This window comes from Heloderma suspectum, chromosome 4 (genome assembly GCF_057233095.1).
Source record: "Heloderma suspectum isolate Gila_16-S chromosome 4, 16-S_ref, whole genome shotgun sequence".
NCBI classification, from domain to species: domain Eukaryota; kingdom Metazoa; phylum Chordata; class Lepidosauria; order Squamata; family Helodermatidae; genus Heloderma; species Heloderma suspectum.
The window spans coordinates 175904358-175926415 of record NC_139461.1 but is presented as its reverse complement, the minus strand read 5'-3'; the positions used below and the strand labels follow the sequence as shown (position 1 = coordinate 175926415).

The window sequence follows — 22058 nt, the reverse complement described above, 5'->3', positions numbered from 1 at the left end:
GTTCCAGCAGTTACAGTTGCCAAGGTGTGCTTTTATCCAGCTCAGTTTTTAATACTTCACTTCCACTGGGCTATGGACTGAGCTGGACAACAAACAATATTGTTTTTGCTGGACATTTCACTGTACCTTGCGAAGAAACTTGCTGCGCTAAGAACACTGAGAGCAAAAGAAGTGAGATCCAAGATATATTCCACGTCATGGTGATTGTTTTCCCCATCTTTCCTTTAAAGAAATTCATATTGTTTAGTTAATAATATTCTCATAGTAAGAACAACTCCACTATTATTCTAAGATCCAAACATATCTCATTAAAACTACTTACAACGTATATGTTATTACAACGTGTATGTTATTCACAGACTTAAAGTTATACCATTAAAGTATCTTTCTTATATGTTACATTTTTCATGCCAACTGAGCATGAAGGATATGCAGGAGAAGATAAACAAGATGAGGACTATACAATATTTTATTCAGGAAAAGTGCTACAGAAAAGATAGATAATTACATCCATATAATTAATTAAGCTGTATAGAATGGAGAGCACTAAAACTCATGGAGTCCATTCCCACTCTCACTTTTTAACTACTTCTAAAGAAAATAATGTACACACACACACACACACACACACACAGAAGGCATGCAATAATAATTTCAAATAACTTCTAAAATGTATTTAACCCTTTATCACCTTAATTACTGTAGTAAAATAATCTGTTATATATCACAACTCATATATAATATATATTTATGCACAATCCATTTCTATTCAGGAGTGTTAAGGTTTTATTTTTAAAATGGTTGTACAACACTTTGATGGCTTTTTAGCAAATAGGGAGGTATATAAATGTCAGAAATAAATAAAGTAAGAATCACTGAGTTCAATGGGACTTACTCCCAGGTAGTATGTATAGGAATGCAGCCACAGCATATTGCCTATGATAGTAGTATATTATACACTATAATATATAATATAGTATTTATAATATGCAGCAATTTAAAGATGTCCTGTGGGTGTTTAGCCAAATTATTTCTGTTTCAAACTGAATATATTATTTATATTAAAATTGAACCCTGTCTGTTATATTATATTCTATATATTCTATATAGTCTGTTGTATATATATGAGCAGCTTATTAAAAAAAAAAACACCTCCTTGTATTTTTAGAAAACTCCAATCCAAAAGATATACAGTATTTTTACACAAAACCCATCTGTCAATGCCAATGTAATATAAATATATTATATAAGGTAAATAAGATAAATATATCTTATTAAATATAAATAAGACTTGTGTGCTATTTCTATATTTATCTATTATACTCTTATATTACATTTTATTCCTGGATGACATTAGAGAATACAAACCCTTTGAACAAAAGTTCTATGCACAGAAATAGGCATTCCACTTACCCTCCATAGCTATTTCTGTTACCAGTGATTCTCCACATCTTTATATATATCGGTGAGAATATATTGGGATGGACTAATTCGGCAACATGTTAGACAAAACCAACTGTGACAACCCATGACAGCAAATTTTCCACATCTATTGGAAATCATCCCAGAAGACTAGACAGCAACATCTGGAAAACACTCCCATTAAGAAAAATGACTGTGAAAAAAAAAATAAATTTAGACTTATTAGTCAACACATTTCTGATATTTTAGTTAAGTGAACAAACTGTCCTGAAAGATCAGATGCATCTGGCATTAGTATTAAATGGCAGTAGCACATCATTATGACTGACTGATTTGGAGATATATGCTCTTTCTTGTCAAATGGGTTCTAGTCCGGGTTCTAGTCCCCACTCAGCCATGGAAGCTCACTGGGTGACTTTGGGCCAGTCACCAACTCTCAGCCTAACTTACCTCACAGAGTTGTTGTGAGGCTAAAATGGAGAGGAGGAGGATAATGTAAGCCGCCTTGGGTTTCTTGCAAGAGGAAAAAAGGCGGGATATAAATGTAGTAAATAAATAAAGTCCAGAAAGGAGAAGCTTAACGTGTGAAATATGAGAATACACCTGCTAAATGTTTGGAGGAAGCTGGCACCGCTAAGGTTGGCTACCATGACCCCTGTACAAGTCACTGGGGCTTGCCCACTGCATTCTGATAGCTTGGGGAGGGGTTGGAGGCAGTCCCTCAAATTCAAAGTTACTTACTGATTTTGCCAGGCTTCTTTGGACAAGTCCTGTTTCCATCCCAGTGTTGCTGAGACCAAAGGCCAGGACTGTGTATGCTCTGCACTAGAAATTAAAATTCTGCACCCAGGCAACTAAAGTTCTGGGCCAAGCAAAGCTAAATTCCCAACTGACCAATCAAGTCAGTTGGGCAAATCTGTGAAATTGACCTAATTTTTCGTGATTTGTTCTGTATATTTTGCTGCTGCTGCTGTTGTTGTTATTTGGAGCTCACCGCCCCAAATATAGACTGTTCTTGTTCTGGGCCAGCTGGAGCCTGGAAAAAGAGTGCTGTAACACTATCACTAGCAGTGCCAGCCCAAGACATTTTGCAGCCTCAGGTGGAACTCAAATGGCACCCATCCTACCCTCCTAGGGCAATACTTTTATTTTATTTTATTATTAAATTTATTAATTGCCCATCTGGCTGGTCACCCAGCCACTCTGGGCGATGTACAACACACCATTGAACAATTTAAAACAATAAAATTCTACCATAATTTTTTTTTTAAAATACCCTAACCCACCCCAAATGCCTGCCTGAACAACCACATTTTTAATGCACGACGGAAGCTCATTAAAGAGGGGGCATGACGGAGTTCCCTAGGGAGGGAGTTCCACAGAGTGGGGGCCACCACAGAAAAGGCCCTCTCCCTCGTCCCCACCAGTCTAGCTGTCCTGGCTGATGGGACAGAGAGAAGGCCATCTGAGGCTGATCTTGTTAAGCGGCCTGTCTGGTGTTGCTGGAGGCGCTCCTTAAGATAGGCTGGGCCAGAACCATATAGGATTTTAAAGGTCAAAACCAACACCTTGAATTTGGCCCGGAAAACAACTGGTAACCAGTGCAACTCCTTCAGCACTGGAGTGATGTGATCTCACCGGCGGCTGCCTTTAATCAGGCGAGCCGCCGCATTCTGTACCAGCTGCAGTTTCTGAACCGTCTTCAAGGGTAACCCCACGTAGAGCGCATTACAGTAGTCTAAACGAGAGGAGACTAGGGCATGTACTACCGATGCGAGCAGATGGTCGGGAAGGAAGGGGCGCAGCCGCCGTATCAGATGGAGTTGATACAGCGCTGTCCGGCTCACAGCTGACACCTGAGCCTCCATGGACAGCTGGGAGTCCAAAATGACCCCCAGGCTGCGGACCTGGTCTTTCAAGGGTAGCCGTACCCCATTCAACACCAGGTCAACATCCCCCAGCCTCCTCTTGTCTCCCACCAAAAGTACCTCGGTCTTGTCAGGGTTCAGCTTCAACTTGAACAAGAGTTGCTGCACCATTTAGACAGCAGTTCCTACCTTCATATATTCCCCTTCACAGTGCCACCTGAATCCAGTTGCTTCACTCTGCTGTATGGCAGGGCTGGCCCTGACCACTAGTGCTCCTATTCAGGGTGAGAGCCAGCCCCAAACAGTAGCTGTAGCATTATACAGTATTCGTGTCCTAGCACAAGTACTACTGCAGGGGTCCCCAACATGGGCCATGGTGCCCACAGGGATTTCCAATGGCACTCGCAAAGCTCTCCACTCCCTGTCCCCTTAAAAAAAAACTTTTAAAAAATAAAAACCTTGGAAAATGTTAGGGTAGTCTTTTTTCTCTTCCTTTCTAGCCTCTAGTCTTGCTCTTTTCCTCCCCTCTAGCCCTTTGCTTTGCTGTTTCCCCTTCCTCCCAGCCTCTAGCTTTGCTATTTCTCTCCCCATCTCTTTAACTTGTTGCTTCTCACCCCTCCCAGCCTCTAGCCTTGCTATTTCCCCTTCCCTCTCAGCTGCTAGCTTAGCTATTTCTCTCCCCTTCACCCGTTTAGCTTACATTTGACTAGCTACCCCGCCCCCATGGCAGCCATTATGTGACTAGCCACATTTTCCATGGGAGCTATTTTGTGATGGTGCCCACAGCAGCTTCTCAAATTCCCAAATGTGCCCACAAGTCCCTTTGGTTGGAGACCTCTGCACTACTGCATTCCAAGGCCTGGTTTGCTGAAACACAGAAATGGAGCATTGTGATGTTAGACATAGTTCTACAGTAGGGGGTTCACCACAATGCCCCCCACCACTTGTACATTATTCTAATCTCATGGTTCAACAGAGTCTCCTAAGGCTGGCAGAACCAGTAGAATTTTGCCCTCCGCCAACCCCATATATTTAATAATAGAAAACATAGGCAGGGGAGGAAGAAAGAGATTAAGATCCCCAAACTTGGCAAATTCTGAGAAACTTGTACACAGAAATGAAGAGATAAGAAATGAAGAAGTTGAATATGTCTGACCCATGATGTAACAGGTGAAAGGCTGAACTGACAGACTTCCGGGGGGGGGGGGGGCGGGGGATAGGATCAGTGATTTGGCAAATAAACATTCAGGACATGTTCAGAAACTAGAAGTGATCTGGTTTAACATATCTGACTGTGTGTGTGTGTGTGTGAGCTTGTAAAAGAAAATTGAATTTCCCCCCACCCTCACCTTGCCTCTATCTTGACTATCAGGAGTATAGTTACCCTGTTACCAAAGATTATCAGGAGTACAGTTACCCATGTTCGTGTCACAACCCCCTTGGGCCCCTCTTTCCTTAAGCACTCACACAAAATGAGAGGCTTCAGTCTCACACCTTTAATTCATTATTCATAGGTTCATTACAGATGCAAATCTTCAAAGACTGTCTGGCTACAAAGGAATGCCTCCAGGGGATTCAAATGGGGTCACCGAAAGTTGCCTGCAGTTTGAAAGGGAGGCTATCTGGCTAGGCCAGCTTAGGGAGGGATGTCCCACCCCTCGCATGATGCTTCCCTGCATGGCCTCTCACGCAGCGCTAACCGGTTCGACCATCTGAGGTCCTCCCCTGACATTTCCCTCTTAGCTCTGCGCCGCCACCTTGTGTCTTTTAGGTCACAGTCCTCAAGCTCCTCCTCCTCCTGCTCGCTGCTTCTCACAGAGGGGGGCAGGAAGAAAGCTTCATGCACGGCCATCTGGGAGTTGGTAACCTGAGAAGCACGCCTACCCATATCTGAACTGGCTTGTGAAAATGCCTCCACCAGTTCTGCTCTTCTTCTGAACCCAAGCTGCTAACTATCTCCCTGCGCTCAGAATCAATCCTGACAGTTGTTAAGCACAAAATAAGACGTTTATAACTTCTCCAGAGCCAAAATGTCTTAAAGAGCTCTGCATTCCTCCAACAGAATAATTGATGCCCATAAAATAAGCTAAGATGGCTTCTCTTGTGAGCTTGGGTATTGCTAAATATTCTTCAGCCTCTTACATCCTGTGTTTTTATCAGAGCCAGCCCAAGACATTTTGCGGCTTGAGGTAGAGCAGCAAAAGCCCCCTGCACCCATTAAGGGGGCATAGTATCCAAGGCCGGCTGTTATTTTGGGACTTGAAGCAGAAAATCCCACAAGCACCACTCCCCTTTCCTTGCACTAAAAATACAATAATAATACATTAAATAGCTCACAATTTTATTCCTTTTTGTAACACCCAAAATCAACTGCTTGAGACAGCCACCTCACTTTGCCTAATGGTAGGGCTGGCCCTGATATATCCAGTTGTGAGGGGCCTTAAGTTGTTTCTACATTAGGACCCTTTAGCGATACTGGAACATTTCTTTTTCACTGAAACTAGAATTCAACAGGTAGTTCCAAATGGCACTTAATATTGCACTATTTTACCCAGCAGTGCTCTTCCCCATGGTCAATATCCTTCTATATTGTTTGTTTACTTGTAAGTTCCATTCAGCAGATGTCCCATGCAATGTTAATTAGTAGCCTTCTGTTTGCAGTGTCCACCTCTTTTTATTGCTTCCTGTTCAGTGCAACTCTTTTTACCCCTTGCAGCTGGTTGTACTGTGTACCTTTTTATTATCATTGTTTTATTTTGTATTTTGTGTTTTTAATTTACTTATAAACTGCCCAGAGAAGTTTGGTTATTAGGCAACCTAAAGTTCAATAAATAAATAAATAAATAAATAAATAATCCCCCCTGCAAGAAGGAAGCTTTTAATTAAAGTACACCTTAAAATACCACACTGGACAAGCATTTTATTGTGAAAATCAGCCCTAAATCAGGTCTAAAAAAGTTCAGGAGGAAAACACAGAAAATATTAGAATGTAGCAATTTGGCAATGGTGTCTTCGGGATTCCCTAGAAGTTAATGAGGATAGGGTGCTAATGTCAGAAGTCAGGACTAGTGTGGATGAAACTTTAAAACATTGTGGTTTAATATTCTGTGGCCCCTATTTTTCAAATGTAACTCTCGACTTTAGAATATGCATGTAAATTCTAGAGGGATGTTTCCTTACAGCAGCCAACTGACATTTGAGCACGTAGTAGAATGTCTCAGTCACTTCACTATGAGAAAAATGGAAGCAAAATATTATCTGGATTGACAAAATAAGCAGTCAGCAATGAACAAAATGTTTCTGTAAATTGACATCATAAGATTCAACTGGGTAGGAGTAAAGTTCCATGATGACTGCCAAATTTCCATAGACACCCACAAAGACTTTAATTTTTGTTCTAATGACTTAACTAGGGTTGAAGCTTCACAACTTCGAAGCTTCGAAGATCATGCCTCAATTAGAAAAAAAAACATTGTGGAGAAGCCCCAATTCTGCAAGGATAACACCTTAATTTAAAAAAAAAAAACATCCTGAGCAGGGGATAGGAGGGGGTAAAACTTAGTCTCATTTGAAGGGATACAACAACCCCCTGCTCAATGCAGGAAGCCTGATTCCCAGGCGGTCACCCATCCAAGCACTGACTGGGGCCAACCCCGCTTAGCATCTGAGATCAGACAAGTGCTCGCAGGAAAACAGCACAGCGCTCATCGCTCGAGTGTGAACCGAGCTCGCGCATTTGATGAAGCACTGCAACAGGGAAAATGGGTGACTGTGAATAATCACGTTTTAATGCAAGAGCGTTTAACCCGACGGGACACCGAATTCATTGCGATGGCGGGCGCATTGTAGATCGGCCCTAGGTTACTCCCAAGCATTGGTAACTAAAGATAATGGAGGTGAAACATTCTTCCAAGGGAAATAGCAGAAGTCATTTAGCACTCAACTGAATAAGTCACTCAAAAATGTATTTAAGGGTACAATTTTGCATTGATTCATTGTTAAATCATATGTCAGTCTCTAATTTTAATAATGTTACGTTTCTTTGAAACTGTTATGTACTGCATAAAACCCTCATAAGGAAAATATATCTGAAGGATGAAAAATCCTGAAGAACCAGAACTGCAGAGTCCTGGATCCCTATACTTGCCTAAGCAGCCCCTCTGGAGATGTGGTAAAGAATCATGTTCACATCCTCTCACCACATCTACAAGATAACGTGTGATGTGGCCATACACATGAACCGGGAAGGATGCCTGTTCAGGCAGGCATTTGGGGTGGGTTAGGGTATTTTAGGAAATGTTTTTATTGTAGAATTTTATTGTTTTATTGTATGTTGTACATCGCCCAGAGTGGCTGGGTGACTAGCCAGATGGGCGATTAATAAATTAAATAATAAATAAATAAATAAAGGAAAGATGGTGCAAATTGTCAGTGCATAACACTTTATGTTAGAGGTATAGTGGGACTGTATGGACATTAATACTTCACCATGCCAAGGGAGATTCCTTTCAGTAAGCGTAAGAACCAGGCCTAAACAAACGCTCATACACCGTCTCAGCCACCAAGCTGAAAGTAGCCCACTAGCCATGCATTCTGCCTGCCAAGACCTTAACAACTCACTGTCTTTTTAGTCCAAGGCAGGCAGCAAACACTGGGGGCTTTCTGGACCGTGGTGGGCCACCATGATACATGGTTGGCGGGGTTGTGTTCAGCTTGGTGGATCATAAATTGTGTAATCCTATACTGTCTTTCCAAGAAATGGTCACACTGAAAATAAACAACAGGAAGTATGATGTCAGCTTTATAATTGCTATGTTATATAATGGCTATGGAGCTCTGCATCCCGATGTTCTATTGGATTCAGACTGGGTTTACTCTCCACTTAAAAGATAATCTAAATTCTGCACCATTTGTTTGCTTGATATGTTAACAAAGCTAGGGAGAAGGGTTTTACTGGACAGGTGCTTTTTCTGCTTATATCACTGTGTGCATAAATATAATAACCCAGTCTCTATTCAGATTTGGCATAATTTTTACTGGCCCTGCTCCTGTGCTGATACACAGAAATTAAGCAGGGCAGGTGACATTTTTCCCCACCACTTATCTCTGTGCTATTAAGGTTCCCCTGTTTAATGTCTGTGTGTCAGGCTAAAGGAACAGGGACAGAAGAAAAAGTGGACTTCTACCTATTCTCTTTTGCATCCTTTCACTCTAATCTGTGCACATCTGTGGTCTATTTTGGATTTGTCATTTTTTGAAGGGAGGGAGAAAATGTTATCAGACAGAAAATAAATCCATCACTTGATATAGCATAATATCATAGTGATGTTTAAAACTAGAGCTGTGCGCAAATGGGCTCTTGAAATTCTCCACAGTACTTCTGGGCAGAGAAATTTGGGAGACAATTTCACTGAATTTCTCCAAGAGGAGGAGAAATTTTCAATTGTTTCTCCCAGGTAGAGCTCTCCATTGGCAGGGCTTGTAGCTCAGCTTATTTCTTTTTTCCTAAGATTGGGTGGTGGGGTTGTGATGCAACAGCATCAACTGTCAGGCTGGCTCCCAGGTGGCATCCAACACAATGCAGGTGGGGGCAGTGCTGTGTCTAACTCCAGGGATGAGGTGGAGTTAGTGCTCTGCCAAAATCTGCCCTCCAATTTCCTGAAAGACTTCTCCCCTCATGAAAGAGGCTTCCATTGTTCTGCCTCATTCAAGATGTTTTATAATTTATTTTTGTGGTGGTTTTGAGCTTACCTGATCACAGCCAGCCTCCCAGGCTGCCTGCACATCCTGATCTGAAAAAGCCCTATGGGAGGAATTATTTCATGGTGCCTTAAACTGGGCTTTAAGTGAAGTATAGGAAGCTGAGGCGGCTACTCAGATACTCAGGCGGCTCAGTATCTGAGGCGGCTACTACTTCAGGCGGCCAGAAAGATGACTGTACAATGAAAAACAGGACACGTGTGCTCACCCATCGCCCACTTCCTAAGTAAGGTACGCCCAAGAAACCCAAACCCAACCCAGGAGAATTTCTCCAGAATTTCTTCACCATTGAATTTCTTTTTGAAGGCAATTTCTCTTCTATCAAATTGAATGAGAATGGTCGAAAAAATGTGGGAGAATTATTTTGGCACAGCACTATTTAAAACCATGCCTTTCTGCTCATAGTCATAATGTGTAACTATCTTTTCAATTACTCGCCATGTCTGAAAATAATGTATTTTATAAAATATGAAGATCAGTGAGACTGTGTTTTTTACCATGGGTAAAGTGATGGGGGGTGGGGGGGATGACAACACTGTTTGTTTGTTTTTATTGCCTCCACATGCCTGTGGTGGGAAACACACTTATGCATCATTTTATACATTATAAAATGCGTCTTTTCCCCAGATTGGCAGTTAATCTCTGTAATGGAAAAAAACAACACAGACAGAATGAGGAGGACTGCTATTCATAGAGACCTTTTAATTGTGTGGCTGCCTTAGCTATAGGTCAGGGCATACACTTTAAATGAAATATTATTAGCTTCTTATTGCAGGTGTAGGGCTGAGATTGCCTCAAGTCAACTGGAAACTTATAGCTGAGGTGAAACCTGAGCCAAGGATGTTCTTAACTCACATTACACCAGCTCACAACAGTTGCCTGGCCTTTGTGCTGTAATGGAGGGTGTTAGTGAAGCTGTTCCAAGTTTTGAGGGCGGGTTGTCAGGACAGGAACTGTGAAGGCTGCTTTCAAGAAAGGGGGTATCACGAGTTGGCTGCTGCGCCCAGCCCTATTATACAGGGATGGGAACTTCCCCTTTTTAAAGATGAGTAGTCTCCTACTGTCCACCGCTAACATACAAATTCATTTTTCCATAGATTTTCCCGTATCTGTTATTGAGTTAGAAGGTGTTCTGCGAAAAGGGACAGAGGAAGTCTGGACTTGCCATTAGCCTGGTTTAGGCCGGATATGCTAGAGTTTGGCCAACTTTTCCTGCCACTGCCACTGACTCACTATATGATGTGGGGAGCTATGGGGCAATGGATTAACCCTAAGGAAGGTAATATGAGAGGGAGAAGGAGAAAATCAAGAGCTGGGAAAGAAGCCCTGTATTTAAGTGAAACCCATGTTCCTTGGAATAAATTTATTAATCATAAGCAAATGAACATAACTTCATGGAGTTTGCTAAATGAGTGCTTTAAAGGAATACTGACATTTTTGCTAGGGATTGGTGCTGTGGCAAGCAGGTCTTGAGGTGTGTCACGGAGCAAGAGGGGGCAGGCAAAACATCAAGTAAGGAACAGATGAGAGAGAAGATGCAACTGCTACACAGTGCTTGAATTATAGGGGAGGCTGTCAGTGGGTCCCATTGTGCTGCTGTTTTTAGAAGGCTACAGGGAGGTCATAATTTGGCTACCTCCACATAACCTGTGAATTTCACTAGGGACTCCTTATTTTCCCTGCCCTCCCCCAATTTGTGAGCACCTTCTCTATATTTATTTAAGGGATTTGCCAATCCTAAAAGACAAGGCAACCTGAATGAAACAGGAGACATGCATTTGAAGCATGAATATGAAGTGAAAAACTCCACTGTGACCCCAAAAAAGCACTCGGTAAAAGCTTAGCATGCATTTGGCTGTTTTCTTTTGCTTCATGTTACTGTGCTGTAATAGTTCCACCACCACCCCTCTAACTTAGATGAATAAGTATTCCCAGAAATGGTTGTGAAAAATAACACCCTTCCTTTGGCAGACCTTAGGTGTGGGGGGTAGGGGGAAACAACCAAAAACATATACGTGGGATGTAATCTTTTTTGGGTTTTTCTTCATTGCATGCTGAGTATGAAGTAACTTCCGCAGGATGTAAAGAACTGTTTGCTAGTATGTTACAATTTAGGAAATGTGAAAGGAATCAAATCACAACAGGAATTGCTATACTGACTCCTGAGGGGAATTTTTCTCTTTTTGGGAAGCAAATAGTGTGTGTGGTGGGGAGAGGTATAATCCCCCTTCCCACTGCACACTGGTCCTGATCTGAATAGGGCCTGTGCGCAGTTACTGTCAAGTAAAGAAAAAGATAAGGCTCAGCTATGCACTACGCAATTAACGTAACATGTAGTTTGATCCTGAGCAATGCGCATCAAATATGATGTTCTAGAAGTACACATGTGTTCCTCAGACATTACTTGTAGGGTGCCAAAAGGCATATGCCTGGTTTGGCATTGGCACTGGAAGCACTGTGTGGCCAGCTGGTGAAGGAAGAATGCTACATTTGAGCCTTATATGTTGATCCCTTGTTGCACACGTAGCAATGCCTGAACAGGGATAGGCACATATGAAGCTGCCTTATATGGACTCAGACCATTGCAAAAGAATCATGTATCACAAGATCGTATTAGTTGCTTTGTAGGAGTGTGTAAAATGAACACTGTAGAGTAAGTTTGTAATTTGTTTTACTAAACTACAAGGAAACACTTTGGATAGGTATTGTTCCAGACTTGCGTTATACGATCAGAAGCAAAAGAAGGACACAGTCTGTCCAGTTTGTGAAACTGAAAAGACAGATAGATACTAATCATTTTCCAACAGCATGTGGTTAATAGCTGGAAATCACATCGTTGCAATTAAAAAGGGTGTGGTCAAACAGGATGTTCTAAATCCTGACACCACCTGCTAAGTGCATTACTCTTCCAGATTTTCAAGGAAACCAAATAACCATATGACTCTTCACACAAACATGCAATTCTTAGATTTTCCCCTGCCTTTTGTCTTGCTTTAATATAAATTCTGATAAAATCACATATTGCTGCTGATAATTGTAATCTGAAATTATGTTGTATCGCAGTGCCATCTTTAGACTACCATCCAAGAGAAGCCATATTAAATCTGTGTAGCAAATTAGTTAACAGTCCATCACTTCTTTCTGTTACTTCCTAGCTCATTGCTGTCTTTCTTTTACTCTTTTTTTATTCCCCTTCTTTTCCTGTTTCTATTTTTTCTTTCAATATTACTAGTTCAGTTCATCCTGATATTTTAGCATTTTACCTAAGCTCATACTTATTTCTTATTTTGTTGTTAAGTTAAATACTACACTGTAGAAGCACCCCAGTTGCCCACACACTAGGGATGTACAGATTTTGTTAAATACGTTCCATCTATGTTTCACGGATTGTCTTTCAAGCATCTTTTGTTCATTGTCCACTCATTGACAGCATTGGAATTTTTTTTTTTTTGCCAGAATGTAGTTCTACTTGCACTAATTGTTGTGAACTGCCCAGACAGCCTCTGCTGTTGAGCAGTATAGAAATGTAATAAATAAATAAATAATTTGCATCAGTGCTAATGTGCATTAGTGCAAGTGCACATCAGCGCTAATCCACACTGGCACAAATGAACTAATGGGCATTGGTTAATGTGCGTTTGCGCTAATGTGATTTAGCACGCATCCCCCCACAAAGTGAAACACCAGTCCACAAGTCCGCAGAATCCACGTGACTCAGAAAAAGCTGGTCCACTGTGGAATCCGCAGGACGGATCATAGAAATCCGAACTCATTTGAATCGGTTGCAGATTTCTCCAGTCCCTACCATACACACATTGGATTTGCTGACTTGCTCAGCAATAAGCTGAACAATCCCCCCCCCCAACTGGAGAAACAGATGGCCCATTTCTGAGCCAATCCAAATTTGCTACACCCCCTAACCTCTCCCACTAACTCACCCCAAACCCTTCCATCCTACCTATCTCCTTCCTGGAAGCCCCTCTCCTTTCCCCATGCCAGCAGTAGCAACGTTCTGGCTGTGAAATGGGAATAGGGAAAGAGAGTGATCTTTCCCTCTTTCATCTGTATTGCACACTGGAAGGAAGCACCAGACAGGGGAAGGAGGGAAGACCTCCCTCCTTTCTTCATATTTTATTGCTGCCAGTGCACCACTGTTATTACTCCAGTCCAGTGGAGTAGAAGGGTCATGGATGGGTGGGAAGAAACTGGGGTGGGGAGATAAATTCTTCTATGTTTTGTTATTATGATTTTAACCCAAGCCAGAGAAGAATTCAGGGCTTGCTCTCCACTTCTTTGAGCTTGAGACTGGCTCAGTTTCTGGGCTTGACACTGGCTCAGTTTCTGGGCTCGAGCCTGAAAAGCTTTGCTAAATAGACTCATCACCTCACCTTTCCTAATTTTGGCTGTCATCTTCCCTCTGTTACTCATGTTCTTGAACTTGTTCAACAGAGCACTTATGGCTTAAATCTCCTAATCTCTTTCAATATCCATTTGTGTTCAGTTTGCATTCAGATGTTTTATGTTTCTCTTCCTTTGTCTGTTTTTGTTTCCACAAATTTTTCCTTTCAGTCTCCTTCTTCTGCCTGGGGTTCTTCTTTTATTGTTTGTAACTATTTCCGCCATTGCTTTCTTCCCTTTTTCTTCTCAGGTTATTGCATGTTCTTCTGACACCCGTCTTTGAAACAAGAGTGAGCTAAAAGGGTGTGTGAGAGAGAAAGCTTTTCTACAAGAGGCTGCCAGTCTCATCACAGAATTGAGATCTGAGCTCTACACAAAGAGCTTTTCCTTTCGTGCTTTTCCCCTACAAAACCGCTGTGCTATAGTGGAATATTGCTATTACACAAGTAGGAAAATACTGTTCTTTCACTTTCAGAATTTTTTCCCGCTCCACCCCCCCATGTGCTCTTTAAAAACAGAAGCGAAACTGAAGGATCATGAAGTCATCTAAAGAACCTGTAAACAGCAATGAGTAAGGAATCATGCGCATACAATAAATGCCTCATGTAGAAAAGCTCTGTGTGCACACGCATGCATGAGAACATTTTTGTGCCCCTGCAAAGCACAATTTGACAGTTTTTCAGAGGGGGGTCCTCAAAGGGTGTGAAATTATTTTCTAAGGATGGCAGAATATGAAAGTATTTGTTAGGAATGATAAGGAAATCAGTCTGATACTTCCTGGCCCCAATCCTATTCTCATCATGCATAATGCATTGTGTATCACAAGTGGATGGTGATGCAGAGCCATTGAAAGGAATGTAATGCAGACAGGCATCGCTGGCATTAAGATGTGCATCTGAGATGCTCCCTGCCTTGCTGTACTGCAGCAAGTTGTGGCACATTCCTTCCCTTCCCTACCCAATTTAAACTGGTGCTATGCCGAATATTTCTCCCACATTTTTTGACCATTCTCATTCAGTTTGATAGAAGATAAATTGCTTTCGAAAAGAAATTCAATGGTGAAGAAATTCTGGAGTAATTCTCACGGGTTGGGTTTGGGGTTCTTGGGCGTACCTTACTTAGGAAGTGGGCGATGGGTGAGCACGAGTGTCCTGTTTTTCATTGTACAATCATCCCTCTGGCCTCCTGTAGCCTCCTCAGCTTCCTACTCTTCAATTAAAGCCCAGTTTAAGACACCATGATGTAATTCCTTCCTGATTTTCAGATCAGGATGTGCAGGCAGCCAGGGAGGCTGGCTGTGATTAGTTAAGCTCAAAAACTCCACAAAAATAAATTAGAAAACATCCTGAGTGAGGCAGAACAATGGAAGCCTCTTTCATGCGGGGAGAAAGGTTTCAGGAAATTGGAGGGCAGGTTTTGGCAGAGCACTAACTCTTACCTCATCCCTGGAGCTGGACACAACACTGTCCCCACCTGCACTGCATTGGATGCAAACTGGGGGCCAACCTGCCAAGAGAATTGATGTTGTTGCAGCATGAAACCCCCCAAACCCTTACCAAAATAGAAAGAAGCTGTGCTACAAGCCCTGCTAATGGAGAGCCCTGCCTGGGAGAAACTGTTGAGAATTTCTCCTCCCCCTGAAGAAATTCAGTGAAATTGTCTCCCAAACTTCTCTGGCTACAAGTGAGGTGGGGAATTTCAAGAGGCCATTTGCGCACAGGTCTGATTTAAACTGAGGGCAAAACATTAGATTGGTTTCCCCTCAGTGATGTACTATAGCAAACTCATTCTTTGAGTGTGGATCCTTACATAGCCCAAACAGCACCATCCATACACAAGAGGGACGTTTGCAAGAAGTGCAAAAAAACAAAACAAAACACCTGGGAGGAAGAAAACCCACCCCCAAACAGCCCAATGTGAGCTAAGCATGCTCAGTGGGCATGGAATGCTGACTGGCTGTTTGGGAGGGGGAATGGTAAATTGGGATGATGGAATGAAGTATCCTGGAAGAGGGTTTGGCTAGCTGGCTGGAACCCTGAATTGGATCCCTCCGCACTGCAACATGTTAATGCAGGGCCCACTTCTCATTTAACAAAATCTAACTGGTAATGGGCCAACATGTCATCGTCATCATGTTCCCTGTGTGATCCATGTGTCTGGGATCACTAAGGAAGAAGAAAACCTGCTCCAAAAATGGCACCAGAGAAGCAGTAGTGAGGGAAAATAAGAGCTGCAAATCTCTGTGTGAACGGCAGAGGAAAAAGGAACTGTTTGCATTTGCAGAGAGGTTTTCCTGTTCTGAAAACTGCAGTTGCATCTTGAAAATTTTTGAGAGCAAAAATTCAGTTCAGCACCTCTGTTCTTCCTCATCATATTTTCAATGTGCCCATTTCTTTTGCTTCTTTTTCTACTACTTTTAGATTAATTCTTGTCTTTCTCCACCTTAAAAAAACGTATTGAGCCTTTTGATTTAACCAGTTAATGATTTAGTCAATCGATGTCTCTTTGTTTCCTTTTCTTTCTAACCTTCTTAAACAACTGGCCCTTTCTTTCTTCAGATTCCTCTTTTGATCTTGCTTTTGCTTGTATCATTCTACTGAAACTGTTCTCACCCTTGTTTTTATTAACCTTTCTTGGCTATACTATAGAGGTATTATCCAAGTCTTCTTTTGGATCTTTCATCTGCTTGACATATCAACAATCTTCATGTCTTAAATATTCACAATCTTAATCTTCCTTGGTTTTGTTCATACATTTGTAAATGTTTGTTTTGTTTGTGCTAATACTGTATCTCCCCGTTTTTCTTCTTTCTATTGGAGTTCTGCAGAGGGTTGTTCTTGGCCTTTTCTTTTGATGTATATATTACAGTGCAATCCTATACATATGTACTCAGAAGTACATCCAACTGTGTTCAGTGGGGATTACTCCCTAAATAAGCATGTTCAGTATTGTTTCCATATTTTCTTTCTTTCTTTCTTTCTTTCTTTTCATCCTTTTATTTCAGCTACACCTAAACCTTGTAATTTCTGAATGTTAAATATCTCTGAGCTTTGTTTTTGTTTTTCAACTGATAACATAAAAACATCTTAATTCTCTTATATTGTCTAGACTTGATTGTTGTAATGCTCTTCTACCCAGTCTTCCTGTTTCTTCTTTTCAGTTGCTCATCCAAATGTAAACTCGACAGCGTGTTTGATTTTTCTTGCTTCTCATTTTGCCAGTATTTTTTTCCTGCTCTACATTGCCTTCCATTTTCCTGCAAGATTCAATTTAAATTTCTTGTGCTAGCTTATATATGCCTTCATGCTGTGGCTCCTTCTTATCTTTGTGCCCTCTTAGCTTATTCATGTCATTCCTTCCATTCTATTGGTACTTGAGCAATTTTCAAGCTCAAAGTCTCGTCATTTAGATCTCATGCATGCCCCTTTCTCTCACATTATTTCTCATTTCTGGAATGTCCTGGGGCTGGGATGGTCTTTGGCACACTGTACTCCCAGCATTAGAAGCTGAAATTGCTTGATGGCCATAACTGCTTCCCTCTCTTTTTTGTCCACTAGATTGTAAGCCTGTGGGAGGGTTTTGTTTTATTTTATTTACACCACCTTGTTCTGGGATAGATCTATCCTACTGCGTTAGAGCGGTATTGAAGTACACTGGTAACTGTTGGGGCACATTACACATGCTATATACCGCTATTGTAGTGTTATTTCCTGCCTTTTATTCCACATTATCCAAAATACTGCAACAAATGTCACCGTGTGCCCTACAAGGTATAAATGCGCAAGAGGAATATAGCATTACCATGATGGGATCGTAATGATATGACTCAAGGTATAGATTTGGCCTGAAGAGCTTTAGGAAAAGTAGCACTACTAGTATTAATAATTATTATCATCATTATCAGACTTCTACAATGCTTGCTAGCTCAAAGAACAAGTGATGTCTAAGACTTTGATTTACTATCATAAAATGAAAGACAACAATTGCATATGTGCCACGTTCTTCATTTAAAAAAAAACCCTCACCCAAATGCAGAAACGGGAATGAATTAGGCCAGCTGTGAAATTTGTTTGGATTTTATGAGGTGGGGGGGAGGATGCATTTGTGTTATTTTCAGGGGGCAGGATCCAATGGTGTAATTCCACAAGCTCAAATGGCTCCGGCAGAGCTCTGCCAAATCTTTCGTTATGCAAGTGCTTGTGTATTATTATTCTTGCACGGCCGGTCTGGGATGGAGCTCATGGGACATTTACAGTCCATAACTAAGATTAGTTTTTTGCTAAGTCTCAAGAGGGTTGAAACTTTGAATGGAAGAATCGGATCCAGAAAATTAATGACAAAACCATCATCACAGTCATCATAGCATGTACAAGAATCAGTCATTACAGCCTCCCACCACATACCTACTAATGGGGCTGCCAGCTTTTTGTTTCTTTCTGGCTGTAAAGCAGGGTGGAGCTGCAGCTTCCAATGCCCTACTCCTCTTCTCGATCCATTGTTTACTTTTCCCCCTTGCCTGCTATGGAGCAAAGTTAGATGCTTGCTCGCTCCAGCCAGGGGAAAGGTACACAACAACCTTCCCCAACCTGGTGCCCTTCAAATAGTTTGGACTTCAGCTCCCATCAGCCCCTGACAGCATGACCCATAGTCAGGAATCCTGGGAGTTGTAGTCCAAAACATCTGGAGGACACCACGTTGAGGAAGGCTAGTATACACTGTCATTCATAATATCTCAGGTCAGGCTGGGAGGAAATCTCCCACTCTCATCCCTTATATGGCAAACATCTCACTAAAAATTAGATCAAAGTTACAGGTTGCTACAGCTCTGCATAAGATCTATGTTCTTAAAAACAGCTAACAAAAATATCTTAATTTCTGCCATTAAGAAAGTGCCAAAAAATGCATCAGCCGAGTCTAGCCATGACAGGCATATCTAGACAAACAACATACACACATGACTCAAGACATATGTTTACACTGCAATCTTATATACCACTTTGATTGTCATGGCTTCCCCCAAAGAATCATGGGAACTGTATGATTCCCTAGAAAGAAGGATTATGTATTAAAGTTTAGATCTGGAGTGGATGTGTGTGTGGGGATATGTGTGTGTGTATGTCTAAACACAGAGACACACTCACGAGCTTTTAGCTAATCACAGAGAGAATAACTTTTACTTCTGGGGCCAAATTCTGTTAATCTATGCAGCATTGCTAATAAATGGCAAGCTCTCATCTTGTTGAAATGTCTAGAGGAAAGACTTTCTAAGAATTTTGTTTCTTTTTCTTCTCCCTCTCCCTCTCCCCCCTTTTTTTTCTTTTTTAAGTTTTTAAAATTAGTCATAGCTTGTAGACAGTGAGTATTATAAATACTGGAATAATTATTTATTTAGAAACCTATCCCACCCTTTTAGAAATGCTTACACTTTATTCCAGTCTAGCCACAAAAAAAGAGCTGTCCAAGACAAGCCCAACACACTTCATCTGATAATGGGAGAGGCTTACAGACACAGACAACTCATTCACTATTTGCCTGAAAGAACAATATTCATGGTTCTGAATGAAATTATAAAGGACTTGAGTCAAAGACTGCATTCAGATGATCAAATGGTTTCCAAACAAGCAAGATTTGGAAGCCAGTAATGGGAAGCTACAGTTAACTGAGGCTTCCTGGCTTCTTTGCTTGCTCAGTGGACTCCCCTTCTTTGATTCTGAGGGAAGTCCTTTCTTTGGAAGCTGGTATTTGCTTTGGGAGGAATTCCCCCACTGTAGCCAACGATGGATTTCCTCCAAATGCAAATAACACCTTCATTTAATTTCACATCCAGTTTGGCCCTTAGTCTTTCTTCACATGGAACTTTAATGCTGTGATTGAGATTGCTGTTTCATGGAAGTTTGTGGGCTATTTAGATGACACCGTGAACTTCCAGGGCATCTCCTGCACTAAATGTCCTTTGTTCCATTTTTAAATATATCGCAGATAATGAGCTATCAAATTACCTCATTGTGTTCCACTTGAGTTCCTTCCGTGAAAAAGAGGAAAAGCAGCAAGAAGAGGAGCGAGATCAATGAAGGATAATGGGAGACTCAGATATGGGGAGAAGGAGGGGAAAAGGGAAGGGGGGAAAGGAAGCAGGTGAAAAAGGGAGTTAGTTGTGATCCTGCATTTAAAATGGAAGCAAAAAGCCCCGTTTTAAATGCAGGATTTTAGGCTGGTGTAAAGAGGGCCTTAGTCTGCCTTCCCACTTATGTACTGTGCTGGCTCCAGGTTTTAGTGGGCATTTGGGAAAAATGTCTTCAGTGCACCACCTTCTCTTCAGTGCTATTGCCACTGCCAATTTGTTTGCCCTCTTCCTCTGAGGGGAATCTACGCCACCACACAGAGGTAAAAAGTAGAAACTTCTGCTCCTTTTTTTTTTTTTTGCTGCTGCCACTGCTCACTCACTCAAGGTAGGTTAACAGGCAGTTTGGAGCCATTCTGTTCCAGCAGTGCTATCTTTGTCAATATTAGAGAATATTATTCTGATGCAGCAGCCTGGAATTTTTTAAAGTTATTATTATTTTTCCTGCTATCATTGGGCTGGGGTTTCTTAATGTAAGAGTGCAGCAGTTATTATTGTCATGTTACTGAATTCCATTACCCTAGTGAAATGGTCTTCGTAAAGTTATAGTAAGAAAAATGTGAGCAGAGAAAGATAATGCAAACTTGTTCTTTGGAGCTTTCATGTTTTTGCAAGACCTTTAATGAAACAAGGTAGAGTGCTGACAGTTGCTTGGGAGACATTACCTCATTATAAATGGATCAGGCTATAATTTGTTTCCGCTTGCTAAATCATGAGTATCATGCACATCTGTTGAAAAGTCTTGTTGTTGGTCAGTCAATACAATTTTGCCATGACATAATTGCCACGGGGAGACAACAACACAGTCATTTCCCAGCTTCCAAGCCTTGCAGTTCAAATAGTGAGTCCACTGTGAAGGGCAGAGTATTGGACTTTGCCCTATGAGACTCAAGTTCAAATCTTTATGCAGTGTGATATGAGTATCTGACACAGGGCTGAGGTGCAACAAGTAGGGCCGCTCTCTGAAATAATGAGGCCTACCCACTCAGTAAAGAATGCTGAGGTGATTAACCATGTGCCTTTGACTGATTAATTGATCAATTAACCAATTAAATTTAAATAAGTTTGCATATCACCAAAACCTCAATATAGATATTGAAGGTTATAGGAGAGAATTTATAATGTAACAAACGGAAACTACCACAGACTGTGAGAAAAAGAGGCCTTCTTTAATATGCTCTTTTTTCATCCCTTGTTTCAGAAACACATTAAAAACACCCTTAAATGAAGCATCTAGGCACTGGAGTCTCAGGACACTGATCAAAATGATCCCCATGAAAATCAGGCCCTGCTGATTAAACATTTAATAATAATAATAATAATAATAATAATACAAGCACTGACAATTTCCCACCATGTAATGGCTCCCAAAATCTGCCACCTGAGGCAGTCACCTAACCCTGCCTTCACGGTAAGGCTGGGTTTCATGTGGCACTGAGCAAGTCACTATCTTTTTCTCTGTTCCTGCCCTGTGAAATGGCGCCAAATGGCCTAGCTCTCACAGCAATGTTATGAGAAGAAATGAGGTAATGGTTGAAAAATTTTTCTGCATTTGAAGCTTTGTAGAAGTAATATTCAAATAAATAATTAATCGTAACGCTTGTATGTTTAACATCTTTTCCCCATATAAGATTCTTTTCTACAAAAGGCTTATTGTAGCTCAAATGGCGCGATTACAGTCCCTCATAAAATCATGGTGGGCGTCATCATTTACTAGGTTGGGGAGAATCACTACAATAAAAATTATGTTTCTTCAAAGGATCCTCTATCTGTTTCAAGTGCTGCCAGTTTTCATCTCACTCTCCCGACTCCAAAACTGGCAGCAATATACTGAGAGGTTTTGCCATAAAGGCAAACAGACCAGGGTGAACAAAAAAGTTCTTTATAGACATACGAAAGATGGAGGTGTGGGTGTATCCAATTTAAGAATATATTAGGAGGCCTGGCAAATCCGCCAATTAATTCCTATTATTCAAAAAAGCATTGAACTGCCATGGGTCAGATTAGAAGGTCAATTAAGTTTCAGGCACTTCCATTTGGCTCACTTTTGCAGCAAGTATTGGACAATCCACAGAACCCGTTTTTGAAGACCACTTTAACAGCATGGAAAAGATGGCGGAAAGTTTATACACCCCTGCCTTCTTCTCTCTGTCGTGTTCTGGATCACCTGGATTTTAAGACAATAGAGCGTTACAATCGATTTAAAGACTGGGAAGAAGCTGGGATCAAGGGTATGAAACATTTATATGAAAATGGTTGCATAAGATCTTATACCAGTTTGTTGTCAGGACTTCCCACTTCTAGCATACAGTAGTTGAAAGTATCCCAAGTCCAAATCTTTGCTAAAAAATTAAACCACTCTCATGACATGATGAGGGATCTCACCCCGTTTGAGAATATCTACTTGGAATCTCCAAGCCAGAGAAAGGGTTTGATCTCTATTTTATATTACATAATGATAGATGCAAAATTTGACCAAATTTCTGGAC

At 41.3% G+C, this 22058-nt stretch overlaps 1 protein-coding gene across 1 annotated transcript in view; it reads right to left on the bottom strand.

Annotated features, from left to right (window-relative positions):
• PRG4 (proteoglycan 4) overlaps positions 1 to 19542 on the bottom strand; it is a 75589-nt gene extending 56047 nt beyond the window's left edge. The window contains exons 1-3 of the mRNA XM_084851619.1: positions 19448 to 19542; positions 1414 to 1615; positions 127 to 222 (exon numbers count right to left, since the gene is read on the bottom strand). Of these exons, the coding sequence (XP_084707745.1) occupies positions 127 to 222; positions 1414 to 1420 (103 nt within the window). The 5' untranslated portion in view covers positions 1421 to 1615; positions 19448 to 19542. The remainder of the gene's footprint in view (positions 1 to 126; positions 223 to 1413; positions 1616 to 19447) is intronic.
• Positions 19543 to 22058: the final 2516 nt, after the last annotated feature.